The sequence below is a fragment of the Cydia amplana genome, chromosome 16, assembly GCF_948474715.1.
Source record: "Cydia amplana chromosome 16, ilCydAmpl1.1, whole genome shotgun sequence".
NCBI lineage: Eukaryota > Metazoa > Arthropoda > Insecta > Lepidoptera > Tortricidae > Cydia > Cydia amplana.
Genome location: NC_086084.1, coordinates 10,588,408 through 10,615,350, shown reverse-complemented (window position 1 = coordinate 10,615,350; position 26,943 = coordinate 10,588,408). Strand labels below are relative to the sequence as shown.

The 26,943-nt window shown below is 40.5% G+C and overlaps 1 protein-coding gene across 1 annotated transcript; it reads left to right on the top strand.

Moving 5' to 3' along the window:
• The first annotated feature begins 96 nt into the window (after positions 1-96).
• LOC134654942 (CREB-regulated transcription coactivator 3) lies at positions 97-26,943 on the top strand. Its single transcript, XM_063510364.1, has 13 exons — positions 97-363; positions 836-997; positions 2,680-2,855; positions 7,909-8,063; positions 9,449-9,548; positions 10,429-10,573; positions 11,094-11,249; positions 13,438-13,485; positions 17,099-17,212; positions 17,732-17,824; positions 22,668-22,754; positions 24,034-24,172; positions 26,254-26,943. The coding sequence occupies exons 1-13, from the start codon at positions 250-252 to the stop codon at positions 26,373-26,375; spliced, it is 1,611 nt and encodes a 536-aa protein (XP_063366434.1). The 5' UTR covers positions 97-249; the 3' UTR covers positions 26,376-26,943.

The following is a 26,943-nucleotide window of genomic DNA, read 5'->3' as shown; positions in this document are numbered from 1 at the left end:
TGCTAGTACTAGTGTAAGACAAAGATAGTATGATTCTCTCTGTCTATGTTTGAAATGAGACAGTCCTTTGACAAACTTTATTCCAGTTTCTTTGTTTTAGTTTTTTTCTTCTTTGCCTATAGACAAGTACGAAATTTTGCAAAATAGCAACATTAAGTTTGTGTGCGACATGACAGACAAGCGCGTTTTGGTTCTAAGAGCGCATAAAATTGTGATGTAAAAACGGAAAACTCTTGTTAGTCAGTCATCATGGCAAACCCTAGGAAATTTAGTGAAAAAATCGCCCTTCACAATCAAAAGCAGGCCGAAGAGACGGCCGCTTTTGAAAAGATTATGCGTGAAGTTTCAGACGCAACCAATAAGGTATGTCGCCTATTTACTCAGGCAATCGCTTCCTGGCCGTCAAATGTGCGGCCGAGACGTAAACAATAATCGTTGCAATATTCATATTGCGACTTAATAACTAACTGATTAATTAATGTTATCTAAATACAAGGGGCCAACAATAAGTGCTATGTAGCAGCTCTACTGTGCACGAATAGATAATTGTCATTGTCAGTGCTATTCATTTACGAAGACAACAATACAGCATTTTAAAATTTTATGAGTTAGCAAAGTGTTTCTAAATTAGATCCATTGTGACATGTAAACAATAATATTGCTATTAAGATAGCATAATCTAATTCACTCTCATTCAGTGCCATTATAAACATTGGAGTTTTAACCTCTTGATATTAATATTTAAGTGTTGCTTTACTCGTACATATCAAGGTCACTAGCCGTGTTTAACATGAGTTTATGTTTGAAGTAGTCAGTTGGAGGGCCGTGGTTGCAGGTTAACACAAGTAGCCGACGTGAAAGAGTCAAAGCTCCTAAGCCTGCGGAGACCAATGACTCCATGCTCAGGCCCGCGCAACCGGGGCTGGGCTCGTTCCGCAGTGGCTCCTTGCCAAATGTGGCTGCACCACAGGCCAGTGCGGAGCCAGAAAATGCCAAGGTTCCTCTGGACTCTTGCTCGTTATATTTCAATTGTAGACCTGCTATGTTTTTCTTTATGGTAGTGGTGCAGTTGTAGATGGCTATATTGATTCCCCATTTTGTTGTCATATTTTAATTTAATTTTACCTCTGAAAAAACAGTTTGTGTATTGCAAATAATGTAAAATAATGTTTATTTTATACTTTAAATCTTTCTATAAAACAAATGCAATTTGACAAACTAATCATCTGAAAGGTGCGAATTAAATTAGCACCTCATAAAATATGCATAAGAGTTACTAAACATAATTCATGCTTTTATTAAAATAAACATTGTGTGTTTCACAAATGTGTGAAGCACACAGCTCGATGCTCTAGACATATTTACTTAGTGCCATGTGGTCGAAAAGTTTTTGTTTTCTGATGGCATTGGTCTCATCTGTTTGACTCATCAACGGTGTTAAGGTTACCATGTTTATAGGTATTTCAACACGTCTACGATTATTTTTAATCCATGGATTGCCTTCGATTTTTAATTATGCCCTTTTAGAAGTTTTGTTTTAGTGAAATTATACTTAAACAAACCCAACTTGTCAGTAGAAAAAGGCGCGAAATTCAAATTTTCTATGGACTATCAACCCTCTATCTACTGACAAAGTGGGTGTACCAGAGTATATTTTTGTTGTAGGATGTGCTAGAGAACAGCATGTGCATATTCTAGACCATATGTGCATGCATATAAGGCTGAAAATGTGCTGCCTGGATTGCCGATTGACCTATTATGTATAAGTTTATTAATTTTCAATATACAGATTTGCTTTATGGAATAGCTTAGATTTAGCGTTAGTGGGCGTTTTTTTTTTAAAGTTGTCCCCTACACTTTTTTTTTCAAATTTGGGATTTTCTATGTTATTTCTACTCAGAATCACAAGCTCTTTCTATCCTAATAGGAGAAAAAATGTCTCCCAAAATTTCCATACATTTTTCGGTCTTTTCATTCCGCGACCGCCATACAAAGTCTATGAAAAATGGTGACAGAATGGAAATAAAAACCTTAGGACACTTTTTTTCTCCTATTAGGATAGAAAGAGCTCCCAAAATCCCAAATTTAAAAAAAAAGTATAGGGGACAACTTTAAAAAAAAAACGCCCTAGTCCATTTAAAGTGGAATTTTTTTGTGAACAAGGTGACTTTATTTTAAATTACCAATGAATGAATACAGCCTTGTGTCTTTGGCACCGTTTGTGGGAGTTATCACTCATTGTCACGGTCAATATTAACACACTTGTTGATATTCCCGAAACAAATGCACGGGCATGATTGGATATCTCTTCTTGGCGACTGGTCATTGTACGTGCAAGTTCTTGCCCAAAGCTATGTACATAATATGTTATCCTATTTTTTCCACTCAACCCTATTATGTTAAGTAACCAATCTAACTATATTATGTGTTTATAATTATCTTTATGGGAATTCACATGTTGTCAAAATCGAAAGTTAAGTAAAGCGGTTCTGCTAATCAGTGCTAGTAGCTGCTAAAACTGCCAAATTCATGACCCACCTCTTGGGCGTCTTAAAAAGGGGGCATAAAATATTATAGGTAACGCTCAAATTCCCTAGTAGTTTCAGGGCCCACTAAATATTCGCCTGCGGCATATAGTTTGGGAAATGCTGGTCTATAACATTTCGGATATTGTTACAGCCTGAAGAAGTAACTCTAGCAACACAATATGGCATGGGCGGAGGCCGCAGTGGAGGCGCGTCGCCGTCACGCTCCCCCACGCAGCGAGGCCGCGCCTCCAGCTCCGTGGGGCCCATGCGGCGCCCCGCCGACCGACGGCACGACACCAGCCCCTACGGCAGCACGGTGTATCTAAGGTGAGTGGACTAACTACATAGTCTGACATGGGTGAAGGCTATGTCGGAGACGCCACGCCGAAATAGCGCGGCCGACCCTCTGGCCCCGTGGGGCCTAATATAGCGACGCCTCACCGACCGCTAACGCCGTACGCGTCCCTCAAGTGATTCGGTGTATCATAAAGCGATAAATGTTTTAAGGATAACAATGGCGGCAATCCACCGAACCTTCAGTGGATGAATTCATCGGAAGGGCTGTGGTTTCCGATTCACAGGTATATAAATGAGTTCTCAACTTCCCTTTTTTCCTGAATGACCATTTTCCCGCTTTATGACACATGTGGGTCGTACGTCAGGATGAGCTTGGACTAAAACGTTTACATGTATAGTAAACTCTATAGCATTCAAATAAGTTCTATACAATTTTTGATAGGAAAAAAATATTGACGAGGAAGTTCCTATCCTCTGGGATTTTCAGAATAGCCTATTATTACGAGTACAAAGTAGGTATTTATAGTGAAACAATGGAAATTCCGTTAACTAGTTGAATGCCATTGTAATTCTGTTGTGCAATTTCAATTCCTATTGAATATTTTTTTAATTGGTAGTTGAACGATGATAATACCACTAAGAGAATTTATTGACGTGAATTCGCCCTTTCGTATGTTACCTATTAACCGAAGCCGAAAGTATGACAAAATTATCTTAGAATACATAATGATTGAGTGCTCTACAATCATTACAATCACGAATAGTGGCTTATTAGGGGGCTACCTGGGGTTTTCAACGAATTTTGGCAAGTTTTGAATCGTATCTCCTTTTTTTGCACCACAGATAGAATTATAAGACAAACGGCTATCGGTTCTTAAATCTTTAATCTCCATTTTTGTCGACCGGATTTTGAAAGAAATGAATGCTTATTTTTTTATGATTTTTTTAAACATTGTCTAAAAAAACACTTTTTTCGTATTTAGTTCGCTGTGAAGGAAGGAAGGAAGAAGATATACATACGAGTACGAAATCTACATATTTGGGTTCGTCTTTGACGTCTCGAAAAACGTGTCAAGGATTTTAATTTTAAACTAATTAACACAAAAGTTATGGCCAGAAAACCAGTTTTTGGGACTAAAATTGTTCAACTTTGATGCCAAATATTTCGAAGACTATTAACTTTGAAGTAAATATGGGAAACTATATTGCTTAAAGCCGTTGCTGTTAATATGATAAGCTACAAAAAGCATTAGAAAACTAAGGGATTCAGATCGAAGGTCATTGGCGTGGGGAATCCCCTTAAACTTAATCCTAAAACAGGAAACATTTCGGTTCGGTTGTTAGACGCTATATAATAAAATGTTGATGACTATTCGGTATATTCATTATTGATGACACATACACATATATACATGCGGCTCATTACAAAACCTCATTCATAATTAATAATTGTCTCCTTTCGGTACGCTGAGTAACAGGAAATTAGTTTTTATACATCCATTGTAACAATAAATGTACCTTGAGGTTTCATAGTTCGACTATTTGCGGTAAAATTTTTAAGGTACAAATTATACACCCACGGCTTTCAATTAAATTAAGGGTAATTAATACACCGTAAAGGTGAAAGGACAAACCTATACTTTGCGTTCATTAAAAGTTGGAAATAATTGGGGTTTCTCAGTACTTATACTATACCTATTAGGAGTCATTGACCGTGGCGGATCAAATTTGTAATACATTGCGGCCAATATCGGTTTTTCGTAGCACGTACGTTAATAATTGCATTTGAAGGCATGTTATTGTCGTTATTTTCAAGGAGGCGACCAATATAATTAGATAGACGGTATGGTTGAAACATTTGTCTGGCAATTATAAGGTACAGTCACCATGAGATATATCGGAGCGGCCAAGGTGTTCACAACGAAAAGCGGCGCGCCCCGCTCACTCCCCGCCCGGAAAACGCGCCTGTGTGACGGAACCTTAACGCCCTGACGATAGAGGCGTGTTCAGATATTTGTGAGCGCCTTATCCGCTCCGATATATCTGATGGCGACAGTACAATCAGCTGCAGACAGAGGTGACCCGCCCCCGCCCTGCAAACAAATTTCTATGCAGGTGGGGTCACCTCTCTCTGCAGCTGATTGTACTGTACATATGTAGTCTATCATACTGTTTATATTTTCTTAACGATATCGGTGGAATTTACAATAGGTATTTTATAGGGCCATATAACAGCGAAGTTTGATTTCTGTGCCACTTTGTCATAGTGGCAATAATATGTAGCGAGCGGCTTTCTTGTATGTCACTGTGACAATGTAAAAACCGGGAAAAATCCTTGACAGTACGTGTGGTGGTGAGGTACATGCATACTATTAATGATGCATTAATAGTATGCATGATACAATTTTTTTACGAGTAATACCTGCCGTTATTAAAGATAGACATTTTTTACGCCTATCATGTTACGTATACCTAACGTTAGTTGCATCAAATGTTTATATAAAAACACCTGAATAACTAGTACACGGAACTGACATTTTAGCTCCAATTAAGAAAGGTCACTTATCGAGTGCTCCGTTTAAATAACACACTGTGCTCGCTTGTATCTTATCAAGGACTTTGAAGGGCCAGAAGTCAATGCCATGGTTTACAAGGTTAATTGTCATTTTACCCGCGAATTTCGATAAGTAACTGAATCATGTCAATAAATATAGATGGTCAAACCAATTTGTCAGTAAATAGGAACCAAAAAAATTATACTCATCCTTTTCTTTTGGGTGCTAGTACTATATAGTGTAAGACAAAGATAGTATGAATCTCTCTGTCTATGTTTGAAATGGAACAGTCCTTTGACACACTTTGACACACGTCCAAAGTATGATGCTAACGGTGAAAAGTAAGCTAAGAAAAATCGAAGATGCGGGACCTTGTGCAATATTATAATATTAAATTAAAACATAAAACACGATTGAGTTTACCATATTAAAATCCTTAAAAAAATGAAAAAAAAAAAAATGAAAAATTATTTATTTAGGTAAATGTTTAAACCTATAGCAATTGAGTTTTTATTGATGTTTTTGAAAATAAAATTTCTCATTACTTTAAGCCAACCCGTTAGTGATGATATGATAACGTTAGCGAAATTAATTGTGAATTCATGACGATAATGAAGTTACTAGGGGAAGGCCTCAAGATTGCTATACATATTTTTTGGCAACCACGATTTTTCAAATACATACTTTGCTGGCTGAACCCACTACACGGCACCTAAAGCAGAAACGTCTACAAACGGTACAATGCTTATGGCAGTTATGACGTTGTGTATAAACGCCTGTCAGTGGCGTAGCGTGAACTAATCTAACCATAAGCGAAATCGAATCTGCGAGGCCCTTTTCTTTCACTGTGCCCGAAGGGGCCTCACGCGAGGCCCCTCTTGGGGCGAGAGACCGTGGGCGACGGCCCACTTCGCCCACGCCTACTGACGCCTGTTAAGTCTTAACAAGCCCTTAATAATCGTTTGTTTTGTTTTTATCCGTCATTTGCAAATGCAAATGTTATAATGTTATAAAGGGACAAAATTTAACAAAGGCTTGCTAAGTTTTATGAATGTCCCGCTCAGTAGAATTCGTAGAGCGGTGGACTGGTATCCTCGAATCAAGTTTAGTCCGGCCGGAGACAGCGAATTTTTCCGCTTTTCTTGTATTTCTAAGTCAGAACGAAGTTTTATTTTTTATTTCGACGTATACAGCCTACCCAAGGCTAACTCCAAGGGCTTCACCGAACTCTTATAAATCTGTAATTACTTTACAAACTCCGTACCCTACTCGTATAATTAAAACTATTGAAACAATTTGTCATAAAGTCATAAATAAACTAGGTCGCACTAACAATCAAGTTTAAATACATTCGGTTTGGAGTATAACGCCGTGTAGTTTTGTAGCCAATGTTTGTAGTTTACCTATTTATACTAGCAGCATCTACCTGTAGTAACGCCCAAAATAATAAATCTTAAAACAATTTGGTACGCTTCAAGTTTAGTACTTACGACGTGAAATATAGATTTAGTCCCTATTGCATTGTGTTAAGGCGAAAGTGCATACGATGCGATGTATTTATTCACTGGCAAAACCTGATTAGCAAAATAAATACAATTTTATACATTTGCTGCTGTTCCTTTTTTTTCTTGGATTAAATTGATTGCGGCGAATAATTTTGGCGTAAATGTACTAAGTTCAACGTCCTACCTTTTAACACTTCGAACGCCACGCCTATCGTCTACGCTACGGCGTGTCATCCTGAACCTTGTCGGAATGCACAAAGGTTGATATTGGACTGCAGCGGCGCGTAGTTGACGTCTTTGGCGGTGAAAGGGTTAAAGGGTATAACGTGGTAACTGTAAGTGAAAGGCAGTTGTAAAAAGAGGTAGGGTAATTCGCCAGTAACTGGCCAACTATTAGTAACTGGCCACCCTAAACTAGAAATGAATTCTATTCACGTATAAACAAAATTCATTTTAGTTAGTATAAGGTGGCTAGTTATTGTAGGCTGGCCAGTTATTGAAACCCTATACTAAAATGAATTCTGTTTATAGGTGAATATAATTCATTAGGGTTCCATACCCAAAGGGTAAAAACGGGACCCTATTACTAAGACTCCGCTGTCCGTCCGTCCGTCCGTCTGTCACCAGGCTGTATCTCACGAACCGTGATAGCTAGACAGTTGAAATTTTCACAGATGATGTATTTCTGTTGCCGCTATAACAACAAATACTAAAAACAGAATAAAATAAAGATTTAAGTGGGGCTCCCATACAACAAACGTGATTTTTGGCCGAAGTTAAGCAGCGTCGGGCGGGGTCAGTACTTGGATGGGTGACCGTTTTTTTGCTTGTTTTGCTCTATTTTTTGTTGATGGTGCGGAACCCTCCGTGCGCGAGTCCGACTCGCACTTGGCCGGTTTCTTTTTAGTTTAGGGTAGCCAGTTATTGGCCGGTGGCCAACTACTGTGTTTATATACTTTTACCTTACCCTATGCTTTTATTTTTTCAAAATTATTTTTTTTATAAATTGTTTTTTTTTTTCAGTCCACCGCCAGACAGTAACTGGCGTCGCACCAACTCCGATTCAGCGCTACACCAGTCGTGCGGCGGCGACGCGCCTGCGGCCTCGCAGCCGCTCTCGCCGCACCACCCGCTGCACTCCCATGCACATCCCCACACGCAGCAGAACCACCGGAGAGGTATGTGCCAGTAGTTCCACGCCGGACCGTGGGCGAGACAGCCAGATAGACAGACAGATGTCCTGCTCGCACCCGACGGATCCGCATCCAATGTGAAGACTACCGTAGCAATAAACATTGTTGCGGTTGCTGATTGCGGCCTCGCAGCCGCTCTCGCCGCACCACCCGCTGCACTCCCATGCACATCCCCACACGCAGCAGAACCACCGGAGAGGTATGTGCCAGTAGTTCCACGCCGGACCGTGGGCGAGACAGCCAGATAGACAGCCAGATGTCCTGCTCGCACCCGGCGGATCCGCATCCAATGTGAAGACTACCGTAGCCAGACAATAAACATTGTTGCTGGTTGCTGATTGCGGCCTCGCAGCCGCTCTCGCCGCACCACCCGCTGCACTCCCATGCACATCCCCACACGCAGCAGAACCACCGGAGAGGTATGAAGACCGTGAACGAGACAACGCTATACGCGTGTATAACACTATATGCGTATATAGCTCGCATCCCGGCGGATCCTCATCCAATGTGAAGAACGCCGAAGTTCCATGCCGGACAATAAACTCCACAGTTCCATACGCCGAATAGGGCTACCACTTTTTAGGGTTCCGTACCCAAAGGTCCCGTACCCGTATACTTTTCTTGAAAAGTTTTAGCTGTCGTTGATGCAACTACTTAAACAGTCAAAGGGTCACTTAAGTATGTACCTACTTAGATATCTTTTAGCTAAACTGAAATCTACTTTTCACTAGCACACTCGGTTTCTTTGATTTCAAACACTCCTTGCAGGTGTAGCCAAACAAATCAATTACATATTTTACCTTTTGATACCCATTTGGAGAGACTTGAACGCATTTAATAACCACCTGGGAATTCTAACTTTTCACCATTGTTCATTGTCATAATTCATGTTTGTACCTATTACTATGACAAATATTCGCATAGGTTTTTTTAGGTCATCTTTTTAGTGTTCAACACATTCTTACTACAATAGAAATCTGCAATTTCTGCGTGCAAATGGAATATTTTCGGAAATTAACGCTGCGATATTTCAAAAAATGTCTTGTCGATGTCACATTAAGGATTCACATTTTATAAGTATGTAATGGGTCTCTATTGTTTCCTAAATAGTTTTAAGCCATAATGTATTGTTTGCCCGAATTTTCGTTATTCATAATTCATTTGGTTCAGAAACGCGTCACTTTTCAGGATTGCCATAAAACAAACCTAACCTAACCTAACCTATCTATAGGATAACCTAACGAAAATCCTGAAATGTTAACGGTTTCAGTTTTATGACTAACGATAATATGACAAACAATACATTATGACTTAAAACTTTATGGGAAATAACGGGACCCCGTATGTAATACATATTGTGTTTATTTCAGCTAACGACATCCACCTGGACGTATTGGGCGCGCTCGGCATGAACCCCGCCAACCGCCCGCGGTCGTCGTGTGAAATACCCAGAATACCAAACAATACCAAGTAAGTTTACCCTTTACTCATATAACTTATTAACAGCAACACTTCACTGACCATAGGTGAACCTTATGTATTTGCAATACGGTTTAATTATTGTCAGTTATAGCATGGACGATGGTACACTGGACTGAGTACTTGCTTTTCTTTGCCAATCACAAAATTCGTAAGTGAACCACATACTGAGGAAAATAATGATTGATGAATAAAAAGGGGTCCAATTATAAAGCCCCCTCCAGACTATGTGCGTGAATCGCGGGCGTAGCCGCGATTCTCGCACGAGTGTGGAGGGCGCTTAAAGGTGCGTCCAGATGTTAGTTGCTCGCGCGCATGTTAGCTAGATTGCGATTCTTGTTATCAGTGCAAGTATTGCAAGTTTGATCTGGACGAAACAATTTTTTTGTCAATGTGTCACAAATCGTACGGTGCCTGCAATACGGCCACATCTCAAAATTTACGATTTTTTTAGCTTAGTCAATAGACCATAAACATAAGTATCCTTTAGAGCAGCGGTCGGCAACAGGCGGCCCGCGAACCTCTCGCTTGCGGCCCGCGAGCCTCCCTGGCTATTTTGTATGTAATATTGACAAACGACAATGACTACTAAAGTCACAAATATTACCGAAGTGCGGCCCGCGTCAAATTCGTTAACTACATACTATCTGGCCCTTGGCTGCTAAAAGGTTGCCGACCGCTGTTTTAGAGTACTTGAAATGATAGCAGATTAAGTCACAGAGTATTGAATTTACAGAGTAACACCTTTCATTCATCCTCTGTACCGGTATCCCATATTACACGCGCGCAGCCCTTCCCGAACGAACCGGCGGTTCACCCGGCAACCTTTTGTTTTCAATAAAGAAACATTCATTCATTCATTAATTTTCAGCGTGTACTCGAGCGGGGACGGCGGGGGAGGGGGCGGCGGGCTGGCGTGCGGCGAGCTGCAGGTGCCGGGCGGCTCGCTGCCAGACCTCACCTCCGTGCACTACCCCTACCTGCCCACGAGGGAGCAAGACTACCAGAACAGATATGTGAGTACATGAAGCGGAAAGAGTGCGTCGAGTTTACGATAGATGGCGCCAAAGCGACGTACATCGCGCAAGAGAAGAATTTTTTCCTTTTTATATTCCAACTTCTTTCAATGTTTTAGCATCAATATGAATCTTATTATGGCGTCTCAGTTCTTACTTTATGTGGATATTCAGTAATAAGAGTGTACCATCGAAGTTTTAAATATCAACAGCAAAATATGTACATACGACACACGACCTTTTTGCCCACATATTTATTAAGATAGTGTGACATATTTTGTCACTTTGCGCATGTCGATATTTAATATCTGCCCTAGTAGCACGGTAGCATTTTTATCGTTTGTCACCATGCCTGTCACGTTCTAACAAGTATGCAAGTGCGAAAGTGACGGGCATAGTGATAGTCGATAAAAATGGAACCGTGCTGAGCCCGCTGGACTGTACTTAAGTAAACAAACTCCTTCGTACGACTCGTAGCCACAAGTGTTGGCCAACTAACCTAATATAGCATTGTTTCCAGAGCCCCACGTCGCCGGGCGCGCTGTCGCCGGCGGCGGGCAGCGGCTCGCCCGCCACCGGCACGGGCGGCCTGTCCCCCGCCTCGGGCTCCCCCGTCGGCGCCACCGTGCCGCTCGCCGCCATGCACCCGCACGACCACACGCAGCTCTACGAGCAGGTCGGTATTCTAGCTGCTTAGGGCATGCAGTACCGGTACCGATACCAGAAATTTCATTTCCCGGTTCTGGGTATAGCCGGAACCGGGATTCCCGGTTCTCTAGGCATCTTATGATTATGTATAAGAAAATGTTTGTGTTAGCGTAAATGACTTATTTTCATATAAATCATTGCATAAATATTCATAAAGGACTTATTTTATAAAAAAATAACACTTGACTTGATGCACTCAGCACTATGACGGCAAATAAGGGTCAGAAGGAAAAAAATCAACCCGAGAACGGAATATTTTCATATAAAACCAACTTCCTAGAAGAAGAATATTTGAATATAATATCCTAAAACTAAACTACTAAAAGATAACTACTATTCAAATGGGAATAAATACGCATACTGATGAGAACCGGGAAGTACCGGTACCGGGTCTTCAGCACCGGTTCTTTCGACCCTATAAAATTCCCGGGAATTTGAGAACCGGGAATTCCCGGGAGCATGCCCTATAGCTGCTGCTGTTACTCTGGTTGTTTTGTACTCTGTGGCTCGAATGCGGAATACGTCGTGATGTGATTTTGCGTTGGCGATAAGTGCTAAAGATACAGTAAGTGTAAGGCCTGAGTGGACGCTCGAAGCGGAGCGTTCGGCGGGGCGTGCAGCGTGGCGTCGGGCTCACAGCAATGATTTATAACTCAAGATAGGTTATAGGCGTTCCAAAATTGAAGCGCTTACCTTGTGACAAATTGGACAAGTTGCCTTCAGTCGCGGCTGGACAAGCGAGAAATGTGCACGTTCTAACGAGCTCCCGCACACCGAAAGAGAAAGAGACGAGCTTATGTTTAACAACGAGTGTGATAAAGATGGATGGAATGAGAAAAATTATCAAAAATAACAAATTTCTTCGTAGACACAAATAAATATGGAAGTATTTTTTGTGTTCCTCAAGTATGAGTATAACCTATCTATGGTTATATAATATCATTGGCTCACAGGTGATGTGAGCAGCGTGCACTAAGGCCGCTCCTATACGCTTGCATTTGTTTAACATGCACGCCGCACGCCCCGCCCCGCTGCACGCCCAACTCGAGCGTCCACTCAGGCCTTACACTAAAGGGTTTTGTGTTGATGTGACAGGCGAACTATCCGCGACCAGCGGAGACCATACAATTTTATAAAGGCCCCCTTTTCTGTAGACATAGAGCAAAATCAAATATTATATACGTTTTAACAAAACTAAGCCACGTTAGTTCTAACAGTTCTTGGTCAAACTGGGCCTTGACTACCTATAGGCTTGGCGCTGTACGTATCCATCAGAAACTTGGATTTAGTTAGTTTTCTTCAAGAAAAGTACAAAGGAGATACCTATTACATATTTTATTAAACTATCTTGTACGGGCAAAAATGGGGGTTCAGCACTTATGTAGAGATTGACGTGGCAGTTGCAGTCGTGGTAACTTATGAATGTACTTATGCAAGGTTTTCTCAACTATTATTCAATATTTTCAGTTTAATCAGAATAGTGTAGGTACTTAGACGTACCGATAGCTGTGTAACGGCCAGAATAGCAGCGAGTCAGGTTTTAAAATATTTCTGTAGAAGTATAATTAAATTTTGTCTTAGTTAGCCAATGCTGCAACACTATGCTACATCGTATACGTCTTGTAAGATACGTTCACGGTAAAATATATAATAATATTATCAGATTTTACAAAACTAATAAGTAAATCAAGTAATTCCCTAACACATGGCTTTGGAATATAACCTGGTTGTTTCCAATCAGCACTAGTTCCCGATAGGCATTTAACCACAGAACAAGTTAGAATGGCGATGCGAGCAGGGTACGTGTCGCCGCCGGTTTTGAGCAAACGCTCGCATGCTACTCGCCCGCGCTGACCGAAAACGGAGTAAACATGCCTTTTTGTGCCACAATAACCTTCAGATTAAGAAGCCAGACATCAAATCTGTCTAAAGGACGCGTATCCATTCACCACGCACACAAGGCGCTAGCTAGTTTTTACTACCGTTGCGCGAGTTTTAGTAAATGTGGAGAGGAACGAGCGGCGACGCCGGTTCCGATACTAACTGCGCGCGATAGCCATTCTAACCTCTTTAATATGTTCTGTGCATTTAACATTTTTGTTGTTTTTGTTTGTGTTTATTTGCCTTCTACACAAACCATTTTTTGTTTATTTCAGAATCACTTATCTGTACCAAACACAAATAATTATCTCCATCATAATAAGGTTCGTTTTCTTTTTTAACCTCCTTTTGAAGTATTTCCAGTTCATCGATTTTGCTTCAGTGCTTCAATGCTGTTTGTTGTAAAGGACTAACACCAAGCAGGTGGTCGTTTTATAGACGCCTTTACCCTGTAATACAAGCTAAAGTCTTTCTAACAAATATTTGTCACGTGCCACAGGAAAAGGTACCTTATGACGGCTGGCGCTTACGCTGTTATTCACAACGCTCCTATACGAATACGCTGCTACGCGTCGTAAGCGCTAACCTCCATAAGGTACCTTTACCCGTGGGACGTCACATTTTTGTTACGAAAACACTTTCAATTGTATAAGGACAGGCGTTTATAAATACGACCCACAGGCCGTGCTGCTGATTTTTCACGACATTTACCTATACTAAAATAAAACCCGTTCATTTTGTTACATTTCAGGCTTTCATTGGTTACTATTTTACAGAGGAAATTCGCATGATTCAATTTTCTACATTGGAATGCTTCAAAGCACCTTTTCGTTTATGAAATTAACTAATGCTTTACTAAAAGTTATATTTAACGCACTACGTATTTTAATCGTTACTATTTCTGTGTTTGGTTATGATTTCACTTTTTAACATACATATATTTTTAAATACTTATCACAAATACGCTTCAATAAATCATGTTGATAGTTTGTAAGATATACGTTTTAAAATAATTATAATTGCTACGATGTACGAGTTTAATAACGAAAACATGTATAGAAATATAAACACGTTCGAAACGTTTTTTTACCTTATCACAAATTAAAAGTATTGGTAACACTAGTAGGGATTTTTAAAAGTATCATGTTCAATCTGAAACCGGTATTTTTGCCAGTTTGACAACGCATTGTTATGTTATGAGTATTACATTTCCGGTTTATTACAGCCATTATAGCTAATTTAAGTTACAATTTATTAGTTTGTTTACCAAAAAAGATTTTATCTGCATTTACAAAAATACAAGTGTAGTAGGTAAATTCATTGTGACTTTATTAAATACTTATACTAGATCCAACTATGTTTAAGTAAGTGGAATAAATACTTACATATTATTACTTTGTTCTTACAATCTGGAAGATTGATTTATAGCGGATAGATATGTCGACTAGATTAATTTTTATGTAAAGATAATTATAGATTATTATAATATTAAGTAATCAATTAATTACAGTACAGCTTTATTCTTAAATTTCAACCAAACACCATCTTTTTACTACAGTTCTGTAACCTGGTTTATAAATCATCACTTTTACTATTTGCCATTTGTTAAGACAAGAAACAACGATGGTTTGCTTCAGTTTTTATATATTAAGCTTCCACTCCACTCATTGGTTCTAACTGCATGATTCCGCTTCGTACAAAGACCGTGTGACTATTAACAGTAACGCTCTCGGGGTGTATGTTTAAACATTTGAACTACTTATTATCCTGAAAAAAAAAACTCTTAGGCCCAAGATACACTTGTAAGTTTTAGTTACGTAAGTAGAGACACAGCTATACTACAGAATGACAGATGAATATATATCGTTATCTAAAACTTACAAGTGTATCTCGGGCCTTACGTTAAGAAGCGTTCGATTTCCCTTCTTGAACAACATTTTCAAAAATATAAACTATTTGATTTTATAGTTTCATTTTAGAATTATAATGGTAAAATTGTTTTTTAATGTCTGTTTATTGTATTCTTGTTTTACTCGAGTGACAGAGAGAGAGTGATCATATTTTATATCATGCTACATATTGATATAAATCAAATTGCCGTCTTTCAGTTTTTTTTGTCTAGTTTAATCTGAGGATAATAAAGTCGTTCAAACGTTTCTTATATATTTGCCCATCTGTGCACTTTTACATTTAACTCACAAATTTATTTTTCTCAAACATGCACTGAAATGTCGTCGCTCCGGGCGTTATATCAGGCTTCGAAGTATCACGTTTAGGGCGGAGCAACTCCAGAGAACTGTAAAGGAATTTCATACGAAATTGAAGGCCTAGGCCGGGAAGTAATTTTTTTTTAAATTCTAATGTAAACATGGAGTCTGTGTCCATAAACAGGCTAAACAGCCGAATTATATATTTTTTTTAATATTTTTAGTGAATGAATGGTTATCGGACCAAAATATCCGTGTTAACGCCTGTTATACACGAACGTACTGATATTAAGAATACGAATCTGTATGATTCAATGTGTTGATGAATAAATTTAAAATTTTGTCTATACGTAATTCATCAGAGACCATAGACAATATTTAAAATCCTCTGCATTTATTTTATTTATAGAAATTGAGATTCTTATTATCAGATTGTGTATAATGGCCCTAATAAGGTCTATTCGAACACACGCAAAATACGGACGACTTCCGTAAAAAAAAAACAATTATGGCGGGATTGGAAGGAAAATTAAAAAACTTTTGTTGTGAAGTTAGATTTTTATTATAAAGATTATAAATTTGTTTTTTTTTTGAGTGGTGTATTTTTTTATTTCATTGCATGTTTGAGAAAAGCACTATACATGCCTAGCCGTGAAAAGGTCTTGCCGGCTTCGTATCACTATCCGGCCTCCCTACGGTCGGCCGGCTATACCTACTCACCCGGCAAGCCCTTCTTTCCCGGCGTCTGCAGTAATGTACTATTTATGGATTTAAATATTACCCGTTGTGCTGATTCGACGGCAACTTAATAAAACGGTACACGGCGGGAAGAAGTTATATAAAATTAAAGAAATTTGAACTTAAAATAGAATTACATAAGGTTCAAATTTCTTCAATATTTTCCTGCCAGTTATCAACATCCACCCGCCTTAAATAGGTAACCTACCACCTATTATTTGGGTCAATAAACTATTTCTTGTTGTTTTTCTGTCCCATCAGCGAGGAGACAATAGTAGCATAGATTGTTGTATGTGAGGTGTGCAATTAAGAGTATTGTAGAGTATTGTATTGTATTGTTAGAAGAACTGCTGTACTATGTTCTACTAACATGCTCAGTAGATGTCCCATTATGGAAAGGTCTTATAACTACCATAAAATGCAAGTTTGGTTCATTTAAATAGGAAAAAGAGTGACTCAGGAGACCGTAACCATAGCAACGTGTGACAAGAAAAAGTTGATTAACCCATTTACCAACTATTATTAAATCAAGATATTCGCTTTTCCATGCAGATAAATATGAAAAAAGTGCTCAACTAACAGCAAGAGCAAGACGCAGCCAAGATAAACTAAAAATCAGAATATACATTAATAAGTACGATTATATTTCAGATTGAGTCACAGTCTGTCACTAAATTACAATAGACAATAGAAGTATATAAATATGACATGTATTTGGAAAATTTTATTGTATAAGCGTCCTGAATAAATTTTATTCTATTCTATTCTAAATAAAAAACCGACCAACATGTTGAAAATAATCAGCGAGAATGAGATTTGTGCGATATATTTTGACTTGATGACAAGTTGTTGCGTGCCGGTTGTGTTAATCCACATAACAATTTTTGTTGCCGTCGAAACAGACATCCCAATCTGTCACACAGTTTTTGGCCTTAACACATTGGTTTTAAGACCGCTTTTCCCTAACGTGCCGCGTTCTGCCTGGTTTCAGAACCAGATGTCGCCACTAGACCACAGCTGGATACCTTCGAGTTGTTACCAAGCGCAGTGTAGTCCGCCTTCGCAATATTCCTCCACGTCAAATATCAATATACCCTCACCGACGGTAAGTTATTAATACCCTAGATTAGCGGTCGGCAACCCGCGGCCCGTGAACCTGTCACTTGCGGCCCGCGAGCCTCCCTGGCTATTTTGTATGTAATATTAACAAATGACAATGTCTGATAAAGTCATAAATATTAACATAGTGCGGCCCGCGTCAACTTCGTTAACTACTATGTGGCCCTTGGCTGCTAAAAGGTTGCCGACCGCTGCCCTAGATCCAGCAATGTGGGCGTATGACGGACGCTGTGTTCGATGCGATTTAGCAAACTCCACTATATTACAACGCGCGATTGAAAGAGACAGGCACTGTCATTATCACGCCAGCCCGGCTATGGCCGCAACCAAAATAAGCCCGCTAAGTTCAAGTTCTACGAAATGTTACACAAAATGTTAGCACTTGCAGGCCTAAGATTTTATCTGTCACAGTGGCCATCACTTTCTAACTAGTATGTAAGTGCGAGAGTGACGCAAGACACTGTAGATGTAGATGTCGTAATATAAAAGCCTTATATCTTAACAGATGGTGCACAGTCCAGGCAGCCCGGCGGAGTCTCCACAGACGGACTACAGTTTGCACTCAACGTTACTACAACCCTTCGAGCAAATCACCATGGTGAGACATCACACACACTTACACATACATTGACTAACATTACTCATTTCTAACATACAAGCCAGTATCTTTTCATTAATGTTTTCGCCGGGTTCTTATAAACTTTTGGCCCGGACACGAGAAGCCAATATGTACAGTCGATTTCAGATATACCGGATTCGTCAAGGTGTTCACAATATCTGAACACGCACTCTAACGCCCTGACAATAGAGGCGTGTTCAGATATTTGTGAGCGCCTTAGCCGCTCCGATATATCTGATGGCGACTGTACATAGACAAAGAAACAAGAACAAGCGTAAATAAGGGTAAAATATTGTACACACATTAAGCGGTAGTAATTAGTTTGTCAAGCGCTAACGTTTTCAATCCAGTTATTGCAAATTATACAAGTATTCCTTTGTTTAGATGATAATAGTGAAAATCTCGTGGCCAGACCTTATTTAAATTTTGATAAGGATATCTCTTTGTAAAAAAACTAGCTATAGCTGGTCAAGCAGATCTTGTCAGTAGAAAATGGCGGCAAATTTGAAAAATGTTGGCGCGTAGGGATATCGTCCCATAGAAAACTTTAATATCGCGCATTTTTTTACTGACAAGATTTGCTTGACCAGCTATACGTATTTTACAATAAGATATTTTTTATGTGGTGATCCACCAATACCAGTTTATAGAAACCCGGTCATAACTCATATTTCTCTGTTACAAATCACTATGCTTCGACGGAATAATAGCAAGGAGTTGTAAGTAATCATAAAATTAATAAATGTCCTGAACCGCCCTAACGTAATAGGTCAAAATTCAGTTGAATTCCTGAAAACTAGTATTAACCCACTCACCATTTTACGAGGAATCACTAAGACCTAATGCACTATTTGAGAACCTAGCACCACCGTCATGAGGCACTTGTAGAGGCAATAATGTTTATAACATGCTTTTTGGAAATGGTGGGTGTTCAATGCCTAAATACAGGGTGGGCCTGAATAACCAGACTAGCTTTAACTACGTATTCTTGGCTTATAATAGTTATAATGTTTATAGTTTGAATTTAGGAATTAAATGGAATAATCTCGGTATAATGGCACCGTTTGTCGTATAATTGACAAGTGCCGTGTGGCATTCACACGAAGAGGATCAGTTTGACTGGTGATTATTAGTCTAGTCAATTTGCCTATTTTTATGAATCTCCTATATTATGCGTTTTGGTCTATACGTTATAATACTTGGTTAAAGTTCGTCCGATTATTTGGGTCCATCCTGTATTAATCGTAAAACATATTGTTAGCATCGTTAAAGCGAATAAAAACTAACTCGCAATCTGTCAACATGGAGCGACATATTTCGTTTCACGGACGGGTGGGTAGAGATTACCGAATTCCACTTACTAAAACCTATATGTATTGTTTTCATCAAAGAATAACTTCATTTTATGGTCTTCATCCGCAGTTCAACTTTACGAAAAGATGTTTTCCAAGAGAAAATGCACAAGTTACAATAAAAATCACTATAGGCCTATAGTATTTGAAGAGTTCGCTCAATTTCCTCTGGATCCCATCATCATATCCTGACTTGATGACAATAGGACCAACTGTGAAGTATACTCAATCGAACTAAATAAAAAACGTGTAGTATTTACAGGGTGGCTAAAAAATAACTGCATTCCCGTTGCCAGGGAGGTTTATAATAATATGTTACCGACCATAACGGCCGCATGCTGCAGCCTTAGAAAATGGGGACCAAGTGATCTTAACCGTTTGTTAAAAAAAAATAACAACACAATATACACGGTGGCTAAAAATAACTGCATTCCCGTTGCCAGGGGGGTTTTGGGATTATACTGAGCAACTTTTACTATGGGACCAAACCCGAAATTGCAAAAAAAAAAAATTTGTGTGTTTCATACATTATGGCTGGTCCATTTTCTATGGGAGGGTATATTTGTTTTTTCGCGTTTTCGGGGTTGGTCCCATAGTAAAAGTTGCTCAGTATAATCCCAAAACCCCCCTGGCAACGGGAATGCAGTTATTTTTAGCCGCCGTGTATATTGTGTGCTTATTTTCTTTTTAACAAACGGTTAAGATCACTTGGTCCCCATTTTCTAAGGCTGCAGCATGCGGCCCTTATGGTCGGTAACATATTATTACCTTTGATTACTGACTGGTTGAAGGTTTGGCTGGGGGCGACTAGTAGTAATTAGTAAAAATTTAAGACTGAAACGAGTTGTACCTATGCCTAAAACTAAGCTCCTACTAGAAAACTTACCGCGCAAGTACTTTACCAACCATCTGAGTTTTGTGTTAGATTTTTATAATAACTGTTATGCCAAAGCTTGATACCTATTTTCTTGTCTCCGAAAAGAGCCTAAGTAGGCCTTTTTTTTAGAAACTTCTGTTAAAACAGAAATATCGATTCGGACACTCATTCTTGAAAAAAACTACTGTGATTTGCAACCGTGTGTCGTAGCTATAAAGTCGCTCACAGCTTGACAGCTTGCGAGTTGCAACTAGCTCGTATTCCTGAGTATAACGTTGGTGGATGTTGGCCAAGGACTGGGCGCAGCTGGTGCAGAGCTTGGTGGAGTCCGGCTGGACGGCGACCGTCCAGGTCGCGGAAAATGTACGACACAGCCCCACACACACACACTATAACACTCACAAAGCTACTGAGGTCACAATTTGCTATTGTTTCACTAAGTTACAACCAAAAGGCTTGTTCGAATCTGGCGAATGCGTCGCTAGCGTGCTATTAGCAAATAGGGAGTATTACTGCAATGTTTTGCCGCCAGAGTGCAGCACTAGCGCCTTTAGTTAACCATAGAGTAACTTATACAGACTGTACCTTCAACTGTGTTTTGACAAGTTTTCACAGACAATAAAATATGATATTGATACATCAAGGCGGTTTGTTTACAAAGGACCTACCGGGAAACGCGAAATCGAAACTAAGCTATCTGCCTCTTTATCGCTCGAATATGCAAGAATAATTTAGATAACAAAATCGACTTTCTCGTTTGTCGTAGACCCTTAGATTGTGACTTATTGTGGAAGTGGCGCCCCCTAAGCAGAGTTTCGCGTAATATTCCCTATTGCTCGCAGATTATACGCTCGTGTACATTTTACATCTTACGGGCAGTCACTGCAGTTAGCTCTCAATTCTCATTTCGCAAACAGCCTCAATTATGCCGCGTTAAAGTCTGTGGCCATTATTTTGTAAGTGCATGTTCGACCAGTTCGACTTACATGCATACTTTTTAAATAATCATGTTACCAAAGGTAGAGGTTGTCTAGAAATGCGTTGAAATAAAATAAAATAGTCTTCTATCATTGGCCTTTATTTGATGCACACTGAAAGTGTATAAATATATACGGTTCCAATTATTTTATGATGTTTCTTGAACAGTGTTTTAACTTCCTAAAATGTACACGTTTGTAATAATAATAAATTAGTCTGAGGCACTCCTCTCTTTAGTTGTGACGTCAGTAGCCAAATCTTATGAATCACATCTCCAAATCCGAAAAATCTGTACTTAGACAATGAGCTTTTACCGAGTAAGTTGTATATCAAGGGTTTTTTATTAAAGTATGCTATTCTACTCTTTTTTTTTTAAGATAATGCCTACATGCAATTTGGAACTATCCTATAAATTACTTCTGGAAGATGAATATAGTTTTTGTATACGACGCTTACTGCTTTGAAGCCATTGTTTATCTAAGATGTGATCATTTCCTTTTACTCCACAAACGGTCATTTATATCACTATTATCTTTAAAATATTCTTTGTCAGCACTTGTCACAGTGCTCTTTAAAATATCAGCAATATTGTTCTAATTCCTCATTCCGCGCGTCGCAAATACTCATAATAGTGGTATAATGACATCTTTTACACATTTTTAGCTTCAGTAAATATCTCGATATCGTACAATCCACAATCGGCATGCTATGCAGTCTAATTTTGTTTATTTGCATTTATATACCTTTCTTGATTTGAAGAATGTACTTCACTAGGTAGAAATATTTTGTCACCTACCAGTTAGTGCGCATTGATTATTTATAATTATTGAGTAAACCTCTAAGCTTAAGTAGTTCTAAGGAGTTAGGATACACTTTTCATGGTAGACGCATGGAAAATTAAGTTGTGTAGAAAACAGAATCCGAACAAGCATGTTCATTCACATAATGGCACAGTTAGTCTGCGGTTCCAAGGCATGCGAAGACGTGCAGCAATCGACCAATCAACGATCAAAGACGGAGACGAAATTTGAATTTTAGCCAATGTGATTGGTCAATTCTTGCGGGTCTCCACTCGCCTTCGTATCGGAATCGTAAAATAACACAGGCACTATGTTGAAATTGATAATTTTTGTCGCTGTGGTCATAGAAACCTTACTATTCGGTCTATACGACTTTTTGTTACCTATGTGGACCTAATTTTACTACGCACAACGACATTCCGTCCTCTTGTAGTAACGTGTAATTTATATAAGATGCTCAATAATTAATGGACAATCATCTAACTGCCCTGTTGGTGGTTAGAAGGTTATCCAATAATTCATGGGCAACCTGTATACAGATTGGAGTATTCGTCGTCTTTGTTTGGAATGACTTGTATAAAAATGTATAAATGTGTTATAACTAAAAGCTCATATACTAGAAGACGCCGTGTTTTTCAATCTTTAGCATATACATATTTAATCTTAGTTTCAAATTATATCCTGTCATGGTAGATAGTGGTTCCGTCATGTCCTTTATTTTTTCAGGGTTTGCTGCATTCTAACTGTATTTTTGTTTCTGCTTGCTGCGCTTTTGTATGGCAGTTACACTTATTAATGTGCCTTGTTATTGGCAGCTGGACTCGCCGGTGTCGAGTTACAACGCGACGTATATCAACCACAGTTCACCGCAGACAACGAATTCACAACACACGTACCCGCAGGTAAATATTTGTCTAATTTTACCATGATACAATATGAATAGAAACTTACTTTCCTCCGTAAAACCATCCATTTATTATAGTTAATTGATAGAAGCCAGGTGATGTGAATTTTAGGATGCGTAATGTAACGGGTCATAAATCATTCTTATTAAATGGGTGTACATAGATGGAAGGACAGAGGTCATATCTATGGAATTTTCAGGCGTCGCACGCCGTTCCTTTGTGCGAGCGGGTCTCCATCTGGCCCCTATTTCACCATGGTGACAGGTGCGACAATTGTTGACATCACTGTTACTGACGTCACAGGCCTCTATAGGCTACGGTAACCGCTTACCATTGGACGGGCGGTGTGCTTGTTTGCCACCAACATTTTATTTTTAATAAAACTCCATTATATCGCCAACAAATAAGTACTTATTTTGCGAAGCTAATGACAATTGTCACAAGAAACACGACAATTGTCCCGAAATTCCGACACAGAACTCATTTACTGTCAAGAATTTCACGAAATTCTTTGACATCTTGTGACAATTGTCATAAACATTGCAAGAGAAATATCTGTTTTTTTTCCGATATAATACACTTTTTTTAAATAATACAATGATGGTGGCAAACAGGAATACGGCCCGCCCGATGGTAAGTGGTAACCGTAGCCCATGGATGCCTGTGACGTCAGTAACAGTGATATTTTACAATTGTCGCACCTGTCACCGTGGTGAAATAGGGGCCTGATGGTGTTAAGTTTAACTTTGTGGTTTCAGTCGCCAGGTAACTGCGGTGCGGCGGGATCGGGGAGCTCGGGAGTGGGCGTGACGCGGCACGCGCGCGACCCCGTGCCCGGCGGCGGCGGGTTCCTGCCCCCCCTCGCCTCCCCCGCGCCCCCCGCCACGCCGCCCAGCATACCAGACATCATCCTCACAGGTGAGCACACAGCTCGTGGGGAGGTGGGATCAGGGAGCTCAAGAGTGGGCGTGACGCGGCACGCGCGGGACCCCGTGCCCGGCGGCGGCGGGTTCCTGCCCCCCCTCGCCTCCCCCGCGCCGCCCGCCACGCCGCCCAGCATACCAGACATCATCCTCACAGGTGAGCACACAGCTCGTGGGGAGGTGGGATCAGGGAGCTCAAGAGTGGGCGTGACGCGGCACGCGCGGGACCCCGTGCCCGGCGGCGGCGGGTTCCTGCCCCCCCTCGCCTCCCCCGCGCCTCCCCCGCGCCCCCCGCCACGCCGCCCAGCATACCCGACATCATCCTCACAGGTGAGCACACAGCTCGTGGGGAGGCGGGATCAGGGAGCTCGGGAGTGGGCGTGACGCGGCACGCGCGGGACCCCGTGCCCGGCGGCGGCGGGTTACTGCCCCCCCTCGCCTCCCCCGCGCCCCCCGCCACGCCGCCCAGCATACCCGACATCATTCTCACAGGTGAGCATGCACTCAGGAGCTCGTGGCACAGTACAAGAACAGTAGTGAATCTTCATAGAGATGTGCCGCTGCCGGCTTGAATGTGTGCGTGCGCGCCGGGCGCCGCCGTGTACGCACGCGCTGCCACGCACACATTAGCATAATATACGGGGGAACACGGTGGCGGCAGTGTGGGCCGTACCGCGACTGTGATCGCGCGCATTCGAGTACGCTCGCATTTGCCTGCTCTTACCGGCCTTAATTTATACCTCATTTATGAATTGATAGAACATTTCATTATATTATATAAATAGAAACCTAGTGCTACTCATAATACGCAAATAATAATTAACTAAAAATAAAAGTGACAACCCTAAGCGCCAACGCAAGAGTAGGTAAATAACTTGCCGACCGGCCTTAGATTCACTACTGTTCTTAGTGTACTGTGCTCGTGGGGAGGTGTACAACAGCAAACCGCAAAGAGGATATAGCCTATAGTTCGTTTTTTTCAGCATTAGAAAGAACTTGAAAGAAGCTAAGCGATTTTGACATGTCTTTTAATTGAAAAACACTTTTTAACAAAAACCGGCCAAGTGCGAGTCGGACTCGCGCACGGAGGGTTCCGCACCATCAACAAAAAATAGAGCAAAACAAGCAAAAAAACGGTCACCCATCCAAGTACTGACCCCGCCCGACGTTGCTTAACTTCGGTCAAAAATCACGTTTGTTGTATGGGAGCCCGACTTATTTCTTTATTTTATTCTGTTTTTAGTATTTGTTGTTATAGCGGCAACAGAAATACATCATCTGTGAAAATTTCAACTGTCTAGCTATCACGGTTCGTGAGATACAGCCTGGTGACAGACGGACGGACAGCGGAGTCTTAGTAATAGGGTCCCGTTTTTACCCTTTGGGTACGGAACCCTAAAAATCAATAACTATTACTTATGAAAGCAGAAGACTATAAAAGATCTTATTAGATTCACAATTGTTGCATATTTACCGTAACTTATTTTTAAAATGTGTTTTTCAATTAAAAGACACATCAAGATTGTTTACCTTATTTCTAATGCTAAAAAAAAACGAACTATAAGCTTGGGTGCGGTAGCTACATGTCAGTCTTATTACGGCTTAGCCACGACATTGAGCGACTCGCGACGGCGGCAGCGATAACAATAGGTTGGAGCGAGACAAAGCGATCGGACCTTTCGTTCCCACCTATGGTTGTCGCTGCCGCCGTCGCCAGTCGCGTAATGTCGTGGCCGCGCCGTTAGCCTTTTCGACACCGTGTCAAACACAAAAGCTGTCACGCTGACGCCACGTCACCGAAGTGTCAAAACTGAAATTGAACTTTATGCATATGCACGTAGGTCTATGTTGCTCTGTGGTCTGTCACTGATTAATCGGTCTTTGGCGTTGAACCTACGGTGCGGATATATCGGTAATTGGCGTCCAAAAGGTTCTCGTCAAAGTAGTTTTATTATGTGTAATGTTTTTCTGTGTGACCCCTCACTAACAATATGTTGCCGTTAAGCTTTGGATTCCTCCGAAAACGGTGCCGTCATATGACGGCCGTCATATAGCGGCAGCAAAAGACGGCCGTCTTTACGGTGGCGACATGTGGAAAGTACCACGGCGTCATAACACACCGTCATCCACCAAGGTCAAAGCGGCAAATTTGAAAAATGTAGGCGCGATGGGATAACGTCCCATAGAAGTTTCCTACTGACAAGATTTGCTTGATCATCTATAATTTACTTGGAGGATGAAATATCATCAGAAGAGGAAAATAATCGTAGTACGGAATTATTTATTCAAATCTCGTGTCATTTATTCAAAATGGCGTCACCGCTATCTAATAAAACGTTCACGAAACTATCGACACCGTCATGACGGCCGTCATCTTACGTTACGTTGACAATCAACGTAACGTAACGCCGTCTAGGAAACCGCGCCATCTTGTTTACATAGACAACGTTCTAGTGACGTCAGTCAACGCTATATAGCGGCCGTAATATGACGGCACCGTTTTCGGAGGAATCCAAAGCTTTACAGGTTGTGAAGCGACATAATTACGTAATGTGCAGACCATTCGTTCGCAGACTACTCTGAGGAGGCGGCGCTGCGCGCGGAGCTAGACCTGGACGACCTGACGCTGCTAGACCAGCCCGGCTCGCTGCTGCCCGACTCCGCAGTCGAGCACGAGCTCTTCGACCGCTTGTAGTACTCGACCACTGCCAGGGTTAACAAACCATACGCCTGCGACGCATGCAGGCGCGGCCCAACGCGGTTCGTGAGACTCCCTAAACTTCATGACAATTTCTATCGTTTCAAGTCTGAGTTAGTGAACGTAGTAGCGTAGTGCGAGGGACGCGCGCAGGTGGCACATTCCCGGGCCGCGGTCCGAGTGCGTGTTTATTGTGTTTTTAAATGTACTCAACTTTCATATTCGAGGGGTTAGGTATAATATAGGCTATAGATTTTTTTATTAAAAATCGATTACTTTATCGATTATTCTTGTACAGCATGGAGTAATTATTTTTTAAGTAAGTATTGTGAATATTTACTCGAATATCATTAGGGAATTTGATTCGGATATAATGGAGATATTTTCGTTTGTATAAAAGACCTATTTGGTCGTCTCCGTATACATAAATTTGAAAGTGTTCACTTTATTAAAATTGCATTTAAATCGCTAATGTTGCATGCTAGTGTATCTGCGTATGGCCAAGAATAGTTAAAACAATACTTCTATAATTTTTAATAAGAAACTTAAATCTCTTTTGATCTTG